This window comes from Scophthalmus maximus, chromosome 10 (assembly GCF_022379125.1).
Source record: "Scophthalmus maximus strain ysfricsl-2021 chromosome 10, ASM2237912v1, whole genome shotgun sequence".
Lineage (NCBI taxonomy): Eukaryota > Metazoa > Chordata > Actinopteri > Pleuronectiformes > Scophthalmidae > Scophthalmus > Scophthalmus maximus.
The window spans coordinates 12,465,701-12,479,762 of NC_061524.1; the positions used below are offsets into that span (position 1 = coordinate 12,465,701).

At 40.3% G+C, this 14,062-nt stretch overlaps 1 protein-coding gene across 31 annotated transcripts in view; it reads right to left on the minus strand.

Moving 5' to 3' along the window:
- The window catches only part of LOC118283604 (neurexin-1a), a 231,974-nt gene that overhangs the window by 26,684 nt on the left and 191,228 nt on the right, over nt 1–14,062 (minus strand). For 21 of the 31 annotated variants that reach the window (XM_035605752.2, XM_035605794.2, XM_035605776.2 and 18 more), the window contains 2 exons: nt 8,128–8,217; nt 6,446–6,765 (listed from right to left, as the gene is read on the minus strand). In XM_035605752.2, coding sequence (XP_035461645.1) covers nt 6,446–6,765; nt 8,128–8,217 — 410 coding nt within the window. The remainder of the gene's footprint in view (nt 1–6,445; nt 6,766–8,127; nt 8,218–14,062) is intronic. The other 10 variants (XM_035605778.2, XM_035605784.2, XM_035605783.2 and 7 more) reach the window with 1 other exon arrangement.

The following is a 14,062-nucleotide window of genomic DNA, read 5'->3' on the forward strand; positions in this document are numbered from 1 at the left end:
CAGATGAGTCGGATCTGGCTCTAATGTAACACGAGCAACATATTTAAAAAGCAAAAAAAGAGCTTGTCATAGCTCTTAACCATAAATGTATACAAGTTTAAATCCACCACTAGCAGGTGAGATCTACAGCATGAAGCTGCAGGATGATGATGGTTGTATATTTGGCTTTGAGAGACAATTGCTCGCAGTCTAATTTATCCTCAAGATCAGAGGGGCAATGTCAAAATTGAAAAGCCGATATCATGCATTGCAGATTTAATGCGGGACAAAACATCTTTAAGCTCAAGAATGGTATCATATAATACAATTAAAGAACCTGCACTGCATGTGTGCAGTTGCTTAAGGAGTGCTTAATACCCAAGATAAGTCTCAGGTCTGAATATTGATGAATGCAGGATTAGTATTAAATCTAGGCTGTGCAGAATTATGGCAGCCTTAGCTTGTAAAACAATAATCCCTACCAGTATCAGGACAATCACAACGATCCCTTAAGGTAGTACCGGATACAATAAAGAGAAATAGTGCATGGATGATAATACAAGGAGAGAAGCTGCCGACTGGACAGGTATTGGGTGCTAAGTTCCAGAAGATGTTTCACCGCAAGATTACTGTGACACTAAGTTTATTACAGTGTGTTTGTAAGGGCCAGTGAGGGAGGACGGGGGGCGGCCGAGCCCTGCACTGAAGGCGTAGCGGTGCAGCATGTCAAATATTCGATTATCCCTGCGAATTATAAAGTGGCCAGGTTTCTGCCCCTCGTCTCAGGGACCAAGACAAACACAGCCACTACAAGCCAGTTCAGCTGGAGCTGAACCATGTGCCGCGAGTGCAAATGAAATGGCCCCGCACAATGTGTTTTGAATGTTCCTCGTTTCCCCTTGAGCGGTCGTTACACCCGCCTCACCTAAGGTTAATTCAGGAATAGTTGGGCCACTTGGCTATTTGGTGGCAATGATGTGACATAGTGGCACTTCATTCTCACTAGGAACAGGCTATAATCTGCATTTTTGGGAATTTCCAACAGCAACAAGCTATAAAAAAAGAAACATAGCAACCATAAACAGTCAGATATTACTGTTGTGTGTGTATCAAACAAGAGAAATACTTAATGTTGTCTTATTAAAACTCGGACAATGGTTATTAACACAGGCTGAAAAAAAACAAAACCCTCTATTCTTAAACCACTTGAAAAGTTTTTTTTAACACAAGTAACACCAGTGTATACCACATGCCACCGTACTTTACTATGGTTGCTTTCTGGAATATTGTGTCCTTGTCTCTCCATGACGCTGGAGCCAACACCTACTTAAGAGGGGGCTCCTGCAGACAGCCCTGGTGCTGGATGACAGCCTCACACTATGACCACTCGTAAGATTTATACACTGTATGTGTGCTGGCGAGGGTTGATAATACAGAGCAGTGCAGATGAGGATCCATCACTGTCAAGAGCTCTCAATGGCTCTTCCAGATAGCAGGCTTTCAAGATTTTATTTTCCTTTATTTTTTTCTGGGAGGGTAACAGCTACACAGGGGCCCCATTTAATATCCTTGAGTGGGGGTTTGATTAAACATCATCTGGTATTAAAGGCTATCGGTCTGCAGCTTGGCATTTCCGTCCATTTTGTTGTCCCTCCAAGCTTTGGCTTCCATGTTTCAGTGTTTACTGCAAAACATCACAAGCATATTTGTGGATATAATTATCATATCCGATTACTATCATGGGAATTTCACAGGAATTTCCAAGTTTGGGATCAATAAAGTACTTCTATCTATCTATCTATCTATCTATCTATCTATCTATCTATCTATATGTTAAATGTTATGTAATATTTAAAATATACGTAACACAATATCCTAACCCCCTAATATCCAGGTATTTTAGAATTTGAAACTGATATATATATACATACTGTATATGTATATATATATATATATATATATATATATATATATATATATATATATATACATTTTGTTGGGGACCACAGAGGCAGAATAATGAGAGCTAGCTCACCAAAATGCTGAAAGTGCCCGACCATTGGCAGCTAGCGTTGCCATTAGACCTGTATGGCTTGGCAGTTTGGGCTGCAAATTCACATCAGCACATATCCAGTGCTCTATATCTCAAATTTCTCTCCAATTAGCACAAAACGTGCTTCTTTAGGTGCAATGGGGGGAATCACTTATTTCCCTTGACAAAATATAAATGAAGCTGCAGGAAGCAGTAAGTCCAATTCATATCAGCAGACAAGAGGAGTGAGTATGACGTCTCGGTGTATATGTACAGCAGCGGGTACATTGTTTGTTGAGGCGTATGCAAGTGCTCTATGGTTTAATTGGATGTGACCAGGCACTGCTACAGGGAGCAGACACTTCATTAAGGCATGACAGTGAGGCCCATACAGAAACCTACCACCCCCACATAGGGCAAGAAGCACACAGCCACTACAGAGGACATTTGAGCCAAGTGTAGATTGTTTCAGTCCGTGAACATTACGATTTGATCAAAATAAAGGTACGATCAAGGCCCGAGTGTCGCTGTTTCTTATTATAGCTGTATTTGAGTGGGTTGAAAATCCTGAAATCTAATCAACCTAATCACCCCTTGAGCATATTAACTTTTTCAACCCACTATTAATATAACAATTCTGACTTATCAGATTTTTTTTCCCCCCTATGGTGCATTTCTTCACTGATTAGGCCAGCATCCACTACGATGATAACCTTCTTAATAAAGCATGAGTGGACACCCAGTGCTTTGAGAGGAATGACATTAATGTAATGTTACCCATAAGCCAAGGCTCGCAGTATTCAATAACAATATAATCCCAGTCGAGCATTTCCAGAACTTATTTGATGGGACACCTGAGACGGCATACTCCCCTCAGACCCTTCAAAATCATTAATACTAATGATGATTAGCACTGACTATATACCCTCTAGGAAATAAGTGGGCCATTGCAAATAGATAAACCCCGTATAGGGCCGGCTTCACATGGAAGATTTTTATTGTGTTGCCATTTCGACCATTTTTCTTGCACAGCAAGAATTTGAGGAGGGTAAACCAGCATTCACAGAATAGGAGCATGTGTACTCATCAGTGAACAAATTACATTATTAAAGATGTACATATATACCCTCACTATTGCTGTGGACATAACCTTTTTTAATGTTTAGTTATCTTTTGGTTAATGTCAAAATGTCAGATTACATTTTTGACTGGATTGATCTACTGTAGATCCAACCAGATTGTAAAAAATAGTCAGCTGGTGAGTTGTTTAAGCAAGCAGAAAGATATAATTAGGAACAAGTTCTTCTCCTGGTGATGGTGGAAGTCTTAGGAATGTGTTTTTTTTTTCATTCCAAAATCTGAGTGCTCCAATCCAATTCAAATTTGCTTGAATCAAATCATCCTTTTAATTACATGTGGCCCACAAACCTTTTTTCACTTGGATACATCTTACACTATGGAGGATAAAGGCGCTTTAACTGCCATTTCAACGTTACTGTAAGGGGTGATATTGAAAGCAACGAGTAACTTCAACAGGACAGCGCAACAAAAGGACTAAGATCTTTCTTTCTTCTCATGTTCAACTCAGCTGCCCTCTTGGACAGGCAGAGATACATTTTCTTGAGCACCACTTTCACCAAGCTTCAGTGATTAGGGGCCTACTGCACTACTGTCGCCGTTCCATTTTCACGGAGGCCAGCCGTAGTATAAAGCCGTGCATGTCCCAGTATTTGAAGGCTCTTAGGATATAAAACCATCCACTGGATTGCAGTCGCCATCAGAGGGGAGGTGGAACAGCTGGACAATGATTAAAATGCTGACTATTCAAGGGAGAGGACGGTGAGCGCACCATCTCTTTTTACACAGTCCAGACTTGTCATTCTAAACGCGGTGTCCTGAGACAGTGATGTCGAACCGCAGGAGCTCTCCGTGGGAAGAGTGTCACGTTGAATCAAACTGAACGCACTGACATCTCCCAACGCACACGTTTTTGCATGCCTCATTCATCTCTCCGCCTACATTGCACAGCAACTCTTTAAACCAATGACCTTTTGTCTGCATGAATGCATTAGATAACACCTAAACCAAGACAGTTAGCCTTGACTATTCTCCTCCTCCCAGGCCTTTATGTTCCACTTTAAAACATAATGTGACTGCACACCACCTGTCTCAAAATGCATTTCAGTAAACTCGCATCAACACAAACCACCTGAATACTTTCACAACAAGAGGCACAAGTAGACCCTGAAGTCTCCATAAACCCTTGAGATTTAACTGTACACTGCCTACATCAAAAAAACAAACACTTTCTGATGAAACAATTCAAGCCAAATCTGATACGCATGAAGGCTGATATCCAAAAATCAAATCACAACCAAAGCACAAAAGAAGCGCATTAATATGCACATATTGCATATCCCTGCAATACACTTTATTTGTAAATCGTCACGGCCATTTATATTACTTTATTTCTCTCCAGATGAAAAGACCTGAAAAAGACAGGCATCCATCTTGTCCAGCCTGTTTCTTCCTGCCAATCTCTTGGTTCCCTGGTGGCAATTTATAGCAGTGCATGGAGCTGGGATATAATTATAGTCTATCGTCTGATATTTCGCCTGCATTACACGCTCCTGCAACGGTTCAGAAACCATGCTGAGCCTGAGAGAATAACCATTCCACCGGATCGATATTTATGATTGTATTATTTGTCAGCATCTGCCGACCCCTTCACAAACTGTTATGATGGTCTCAGGTCAGCGAGAGGGAGAGAGGGAGTGTAGAGGACAGCCAGTAATGTGGGGTTGTTACTGCTGCTGAACTGAAATCTGAGGGAGTTTGTCGTATCATAATATGAGGTGTACGTTAAACAATATGCTTAACCCAATTATAATCATAATTATTATATAATTGATCCTTTTAAAAAGCTCCATAATACAAAAGCAGGAGTGACGTGTTACAGGCACTTGAGGAGCAGTATTTTCTGTGGGAGAGAAGGACTTTTGCCTTTGTAACTTTGCATAACTTTCAACTGCACAAAAAGGTATATGACAAACTATCCAAAGAAGCATACTGAGGGCACATGAAATCTGACTCCGTAGACACATCAGCATTCATGGTTCCTGACTATTCAATGCTTTCATTAGATCCATTATATATTTATACTGGTTTCAATGGGCGTTACTTCTGGAGAACGAAACCAATCAACACAGAATTACTTTTTTTCCTTCTAAAATCTTTAAAATAAACAGATGTGAGAGTTGTTCTGGAGAGACTATAAATACAAGAAAAGTCAAAAAGGAATTAAAATCAAATAATTTTGATGCCGTGTATATTTTTCAATATGAAGTCATAAACCCGCCCCCACCCGGAGATGATATGATCTTCCTTTTCCCAATCCGATTAATCCAGAATGAGTTAAATGTATAACTTTGTATGTGTGTTCAATTCTGCTACCACAGAGGATCTATGGCTCCATAACAACTGAAGAACGTCTCTCAGTTATCAATGAGGCTGCTTTTTGATTGTTTGCACAGGATGGACACTTCCTGTGGGTCGTGATGCTTCTATTTTTGTTGCGTACCAACATCTCATGGAGGCCTTTTCTAATTTTCTGACTATTATTATATTGGTTGTGATGAAAAAATAAAAAAAAAACAATTGAAAGAAACTATTCTTCTTAGTGACCTAAATGAGTCAATACTATCTTTTGTTCAGTGCGCAGGTAATCCTCGATTCTAATGAGGTTCTGTCAGCAATGCTTGTTGCCGGTAAATAAAGACACTGGTTTGTTTGCGAATTCCAGGAAGTGAAAAAGAAAACTCTTCGATTCACATTTCTACTGTGAGAAACTCAAGAACTCAGCGGAATAAATTCTACTACTGTTTTACTTTGAATTAGTTTAAGACACAAAGATATTTGTGAATGGCATAGTGATTAATCCTTATGGAAACAATTTTGGATTGTAAATCCATGTCTGCTGTTGTGTTGGAAGACATGTCTTCTGTTCTGGCAGAGACTGTATGAGAAATGGTCTGATGACCATTTCATTTGATAGGACACACAATTTGTTTTGCATTGTCTAGTCGCACATTGTGACGTTGGCGAAGTAATACGCCGCTGCTGCACAGGCCACGGTGGTGCCATATGTGGGGTGAAAATGCTCAGCTGTGCGCTGTGCTGCTTCTTATATCTGTGGAACAATGGATTTATTCTTCTTCGGATTTTGTGTCAGAAAACTCAAGGAGGAGAAAGATGTGACACAATAAATTAAGGCATATATTCCTCAAGAGCCCGGTGATCAAATGTATTATGTTAATCCAGGATGTGCTTAACTTCATGCTGTGCTTTGTAACAATTTCCAAACGGATCAAGTGGAGACGATAATGACACGTGCGACTGTCGCTTCCAAGCGGAAGCGCTTCAAGATGATCTTACCTGCTGGGGCTCTCGTGGGGTCGTCTGCTTGACTCGCCTGCTGGACGCCGTGGTGGTGGTGATCTCCATGATGGACGTGGACGTCTCCGAGCGGTTGGCTGTGGTGCTCGACTGTGGCGTGATAGAGGAGGGCGACTCCCCCACGAGCCGCACGCTGCCCTGGATCTTAATGTTAGGATCGCCCTCTGCGGCCATGTTGAACACCTTTAGGCCATTATAGTAGAGGCCCGAAAGCTGGCCCTGAAACGATCGACTTCGGTCTCGCTCCCAGCCCCCAATCTGTATAGTGGTTTGGCTGTTGAAGATTGTAAGCTGCCGCCCTGTGGGAAAAGAATGTTACATATATACACAAATGTTGAACTGATGACTCAGCCACTCTTAGTGAAAAAAATAAGACAGAAAGGCAGATTATTTGCCCAATGGCTAATGAAACCAATAAATTACGGGTTGTGGAGGCAAACCCTGGTAATTTATTGCAGTTCTAATGATGAGATGTCTATGAAAAGAAGAAAAAAAAAACATAAATTAAAAGCACAGGGTTTAGAAAATCAATGCAGCTTTGCTAAAATGGCAGTCAAATCTAAAATAGCAAGAGAAAGGAGGATTATTCAATGGTAGTAATGTTATGGGAATGCAAAAGATTTAACTACACTCGAAAAGATAACGTAATCTTGAAAGGAATACAAATGGACAATTTGTTTGCGGGAAATTGCCTGGGAAATATAAAAGCCTTTGTCTACATAAAAACATACATTTCATTATGCTTGGTATATGTTATCTTGTACTTCTCCGTCAAATGTCACAATTTACAAACTGACCACCGCAAACATGAAAAAATAAAATAAAATAAATAAATGGCTTCAGGCAGAGAGAAATTGACTTCTCTTGTGTACAGCCTCACGGAAACCAGGAGACACTTTAAGGAATTTAAAAAACGTTCGTCCTTTTAGCAAAAGCTACCAGGGCAAAATCAATTTTGAATGGATATGGTTTGGCACATGGTAAATGAAAACAAACCAAAAAAAACAAAAAAAAATAGTGAAGAGAACTTTTACAACTCAAATCAGAAACAAACAGAACATAGAAATGATAGGGCTCATTTCACATTAAAGGTGAAAAATATGAATTAGTTATTGAACTATAAAAAACAAAGCATGCACTCAGTTTGTTTTATATTACAGTTCTTTCATCTAATGCCCTATACATATTTACAATGTATGTTAAAGGGACTCAAAATTCTTATGCCAATTCATATTGCACACTATTTATCATTGCTCGCCGTTTAATCATAAAGGTCAAATGGCAATAAGAAAAGTGTTTCAAAAAACACTTAGCAACTAATTTTAAATGTATCATTTAGTAGTACATAGCAAAACGCTTCAGTAATTTAAAGACATTTTAACAATGCTGATATTACTTCAGTAAGTGGATTTAAATTCATATTTACAGTCCCTTTAACCTTAAGTTGACAATAAACACGTATTAAAACAGCTGACATCTATCAAATAAATACATTATTATGAAAAGTATGAAACACTACAAATTAAATTTAACTGTTCAAATCATTTTGTGTTTAAAGTTTTACTGAACATTAATTTTTTTACGTTTATTATTTACAAAATAGTGCTACAACTGGGTTATGATCAAATTATTTTATTTGAAATTTTAATCAGTGATTTTACCTTTGTCGAGTAGCCATTCGTCAACTACTCGACCAAGTCGGTATGGGATTCGCTGTCTAGCAATCGCCAGGCGTTCGTTATCATTGTTGCCTTTAAAGTTTAAAGAGACATTTCATTGGTTACAATCTGTAAGGTCAAAGGTTAAATGTTCATACTTAATGCTGGAGTTATACAACTGCACAAGGTTTTTATATTTAAAAAGTTTTGTATATTTAAAAAAACAACAATATTTACGATAAAACATTATTTGAACCAACTTCACTCATTTTATTTTATTTTAGACAACAAATTAGGCCTATATTAATTGAAAAATAATTCAACTAGCACGCAAACGTTTCATCTAGGTTAATATAACTACGTTATAAACCAACCCAAATCACAACTTTCTACATTTCCATTACAAAATCTTTACCCAAATATTCCATCCCATTAATCATTACCCTCCACGGCTTTTTAACTGGCTTTTAAACTAGTTATGTACAGTTTCAAAAAGAACACCATTTAAATTTATTGTTTAATCAACCTTTTATGGTTTAAAGGATAACACAATTTAACTTGAACATATTACAAATGCCCACCCCATTTATAAATAGCCTAATTGACAATAAATAACAGGCTGATTGCAACGCAACAGTTAACACAATATACATTCAGAGTGTCTAGTCAGAGGACAATGTCAGATTAGGAACAATCACTGTCGACCCTATTAACAAAACGGCTTTGACAAAAGCTACTAGTCATAAAGAAGGCAACGTCTTATCAATGCACACAGATGACGCAATGACAAGTAGTTTCTCAACAGTATTTAGAGAGTAAACCAAATTAGTGTCAAGAGAGAGACGGAGCGGCTACAGAACAAAACAGCTCTCCTCTAAGACTGAAGGGGCATTTTGGCACTGATGAGGGCAAACTCTGCATGACCCTTTTGTCAAGGACAATAACCTCCCCAGAACGGAAGACGTTCAGCAAAGTGGCACTGTCTCTGAGTGCTTTTCCCTGTGGTATTGTCTGCTGAGATTGAATTCAGTCTGCTCCATTCTTCCGGCAGATTGACAATGTTTGTCCCATCAACTATATTAATTCAGTTCTGGCGGATAAAAGATCAGGTAGCTAACAACGATTTGGGGCAGAACGGCTTCCAAAGAGGAAAGGATCTCGCACGGGCACGGAAGAAAGGAGGTAACCTTGTAACAGATGCACAGTCAGTCTGATGAAAGGTCTTGGAGGTAAGAAGACGCATAAAAGGGAACATTTTTAATGGCATCAACTCAAATTACTGTAGAGGATCAGATACACAGAAAAAGGGTTCAGAGCTCGTCCATCCAGCTCATGGAATTCGGCTGCAGTCGATTGTGCCAGACCGGAGCACAAAGGGTTCTGAAGGAGATTAAGTGGAACTCTCACTTCTCCCTCAGCATTGACGCAGGGGATAGACTCTGCATTACAACAGAGCCACACAGGCACACAACGTATATTATCTGATGTGAATCTCCAAGTCTTACTTGAGTTCAGTTTCAGCGGACACGAGCTTAGTGAATCTATTTATTTCTCATATTTCTGAAGGTCTTACAGCATGTATCAGGTCATTTCAACATACCAATAAGAAAAACAATGTCTTTTTGATCTTTAGTTTGAATTCACACACATCTTTAAAGATGGGTCACCAATACATACTTGATTTTTTTAAAATAGTGTTTAGACAAGAACTGAGCTCTAAGGCACAGATGAATAAACTACATCAAGCTTTGGGCTAAGCAGACAACACACAGTGTTAGTCCCTTCAAACTGTATGATATCACTGGTACTTTTATTTTAAAAGTTTCATGGTTGGCCACTATTGTTGTAACTAAAAATGACGGAGGAGTACCGGTACGTTTAATTCATGCTGCAAGTTAGAAAGCCAGTGAGCTACTTTCAGGTACGTGGATGCAAAAACACACACCAGCCTCCGGGTGCTTTCAGCTTGTGAGACGTGTGTATACCGCCTGGTGTTAAACACACACACTGTATTTTCCCTTGTGCAGAGCTCTGCACCACCTGATTCACATGAGCACTATGCATAATGCAACGCACAAACAAACGAATACACACACACACACGAATACACACGAATACACAAACACACACAAACACACACAAACACACACACACACACACACACACACACACACACACACACTTTCGATATATATATATAGCACGTGCTACATTTATGAATAATCCATTGATTGCTCTTGTCGTGGAGCATTCATGGGTCCAGCTAATTCCTGTCACCTCCATTCGTCAGTCACGGGGTGTTAGCTATGTTGCGGCTCTGTGTGTTTCCTGCTTCTGTGACACCTCGTGTGAGAAGTCAGCATCAAACTGGGCTGTGGAGAACATTCATCCTGCAGCCGTTGGGAGGACGGTGAGGACACGAGCTTTGACTGAAGAACAGTCATTACAATGGAATTGTCCTCATCATTAATTATATATAACATCATCAATTACATATATATATATACTGTATATGTCTGTATGCTCTCATAGTTCCTTGGCAGTTTACACACTCACTCACTCACTCACTCACTCACTCACTCACACACTCACACACTCACACACTCTCACACACACACACACACACACACACACACACACACACACACACACACGCACACGCACGCACACGCACACGCACGCGCACGCGCACACGCGCAGCACACACACAGTGTGCGGCCGGGCCGGAATCCTCTACTTTTTTTGCAAGAACATTCTCTATTTTCAAAGACAGCAGAGCTGTATCTGTTTGGCTCTGCACCCCAGTGCCACACTCGGTCTAAGCTTTTACTGAGGTTAATTAAGTGTGGATATAATCAAGGTCTGATCATGTATCGATCCCCACTGTGGGACACCGGAGTGTTGAACAATGCACTTCCCCTGGCGTCGATGCAGCAGCAGAGCCCCATTCATCGAGCCCGCGCGTGTGGATCCTGCGACTGCTGCCGAGCGGTGATTTGGTTTGGCATGGGACTGCCCGGCTTATCTCGTCCGCCAGACAGCAGCGATTCAGCTGAGCCGTCCCAGTCGACCCGCTTTGCCCTCACTCACTTGTTTTCTTTTTTGTTAATAAAGTGGTCAGATAAGGTGGGAGCTTTATCTCATTACAAGCCCCAGGACACTCCCACATTAAATGAACAAATATGCAAATGCTTCCTCTGTTCATCGAGCCGGGAGAATTAGGAAAGAGGGACCTACACAAATCTGTCTATTATTTTTATTATTCCTTTTTTTTTTTTTCTCTGTCTGTGGCAGGCATTTCACCATTTTTAAGCAATCTCAGTGATGACTGCTTCTCCAATGGGTTGCAAAGGCTCATGGATAAAACAGAGGGGAAGCCAGAGGAGTTAGGATGGAGCTCCGATGGATAAAGCCAACCCTCCTCCAATTTTATCCCACAAATCAGACTGCACACAGCATGGTGGAAAAAACAGGACAGACAGTGAGATTGACGGGGGTGGGCAGGGTTGGACAGATAGAAGGGAGGGAGCTGAGAGCTGAGAGGAGTGGAGTGAGGGACAGAGATCTCTGTAAGTGCATCACGCTCTGATAACAGTAAAAGAATAAGGCCAGGGACCTCTACATTATCTTTGTGTGCGGCGTGTGTTCATTGAGTTCGGATAGAATACTGCACTGTACCCTGCGGGCCTGGCAGCACCATTGTGATGGTATTACTTCCATGGCCAAGACTCTGGAGAAGGGGCTGAATTTTTTCTATTTTTTTCTTTTTCTGCTGCTGCCCAGTCTTTTGTGCGTGGCACAGAATGAAAGCAGGACAAGAATAAAGGAAAGAGAACTGTACTACAACAAGAAGAGAGCTAGTCATGTGTGTGTGTGCGCGCGTGTGGCATTCTAATAATTGTGCTAAAGACTTTTAATGGCCCATAAGTATGTAGTACGAGACTTTTTAATGAGATTACGAGGACAGCAATATAGGCCCTGGTGAAGCAATTATTTCTTTGTTTGAGAACGATTGCTCCCTCCCATATAATCTCCTCCTCTCTGTCTTTCTCACTCTCCAGCCATCATTTTTATCTTTGCTGTCGACTCTTATTATAATCACTGTTGATCTGTGAGTGGCCTAAGAGCGGCTGAGGGCTGCTATTATGAGTGCGTTAGAGGGATACATGGATACTAATCAAACTACAGGCGAACTGAGAGAATAATGGCTTTGTGTGCTGGGGGTGTGGGGAGGAACTGCGCGGTGATTGTGATTAGATGTAATTAGTCTGCAATGGGCCTAATAAGGTAGCTGGACTTGGCATTGTCACTGACACATGGATAGTGGGGATGAGATTGGTCACTTTTTCCCCCTGCAGCATTTAAAGCTCAGCACTTATCACAAGAGGAATTCATTATTTGATCGTTTTTGTAAATTTGATAAAACATTGAGCAAAAAAAAGAGTAATAATGTTCAAAATATGCAAATGTAGTTGCCACTTACGATCTGTTAACAACAAATATTACATGTACTGTGCTCTGTCCTTTACGGGGCATTATATCGTCCAATGACTTTACTTTGGTTTGTGACATCTGTATGTATCATATGTTTTGGGACTGGAGGTCTGTGTTGTTTAAAGATTGAGATGTTAGCATCAAGGCATTTAACCCTGCTGTGCATTCTACCATGTCCACGACATGTCAAAAGCCATTAGCTTCCCCTTCCCACCTGAGGCAAGCAGCGAGGATTGAGTCCCAGTCATAAAACCCTCTTTCATTTGGATGAATGCACTGGTCATAGCTAAAAAGGTCACCAAACATTATGCAAAAAGGGGAGAGACAGGTTGAATATTTCCCGTTTGTCCTGTTGCCAAGTCATGTTATGCACGTTCAGAAGACAACAGCTTCTAATATGGTGCAGTGAATGCAGCAGTTCTGCTGTTTATGTTTTGAGCATCCATATTCAAACTCCTTTAATCCTCTATAGCCTTTGTCAAAGCCTTTAAGCAGTTAAGAAAAGTTAACGATTTCAAAAACACAAGCGGTGGCATTTAAATTATTTTTGAGAGCCGTCATACTACCAACAGTTTGACATCCTATTGAGACATATCAGTGTTGCTGAGTTTGTTTTCCATTTCCAGCAATAGATTGCATTATATTTTCCTCAAAAAATATCAGGACACAGACAATGCATTTATGCCCATAATGAATCTACTCTTCTGTGCGCAAAGTTAGATTCATGCATAATGTATCCGTTACCCACAAAGTGCCAAATCAAGGATTCCAGTTGTGGAACTCATTACAGATATTATAATTTTTCAGTTGCTAAATACTCAGGGATGTACTGTCTATAAATGAAGTCATATTCTACTGACTTGTGAAAAATCTTCATGAAAAGTGCTGCACAGATCTTATTATTAGCAGTGACACTAATGGCAGCAAAAATCAACGCAGCCTCATTTGTGTCTATGAATAACTGTGGTTCGCTGTGTGGTGTGAAAATTAATAATAGCAAAGTGTAAAACTATCATACCTGGTATTCTGTGTGAGCAACTGATTAACTGAGGTAATTCATTTAGTTTGACCGTGTTATTACGGGTTCATCTACTCTGCCGCCTTAATTCAATCAATCCACTGTATCGGCAGAGAAATAAATACTGAGCTGGCACACAATTACTTGCCACAATAAAAGTGGTAATTTGTCTGTAAATAGCCTATTGATTTGACTTACTGTGAACATTCGCTGTAGGAGGATCTACTTATGTATGTGGGGATAACGCAGATGCAGACGGGGTGGGCGGCTGCCCTGTTCAACAGTTTATATTTAGACTATGGGGTTTCTTAAGTGCAACCAATCTACATGGACCTGGGATGTTTCACAGTATCGACTCTTGTCAAGTGATAAACGTTGGAGACGAGGAAAAAAAAAACTCAACAACACTGGTATTGTTCGTAAACA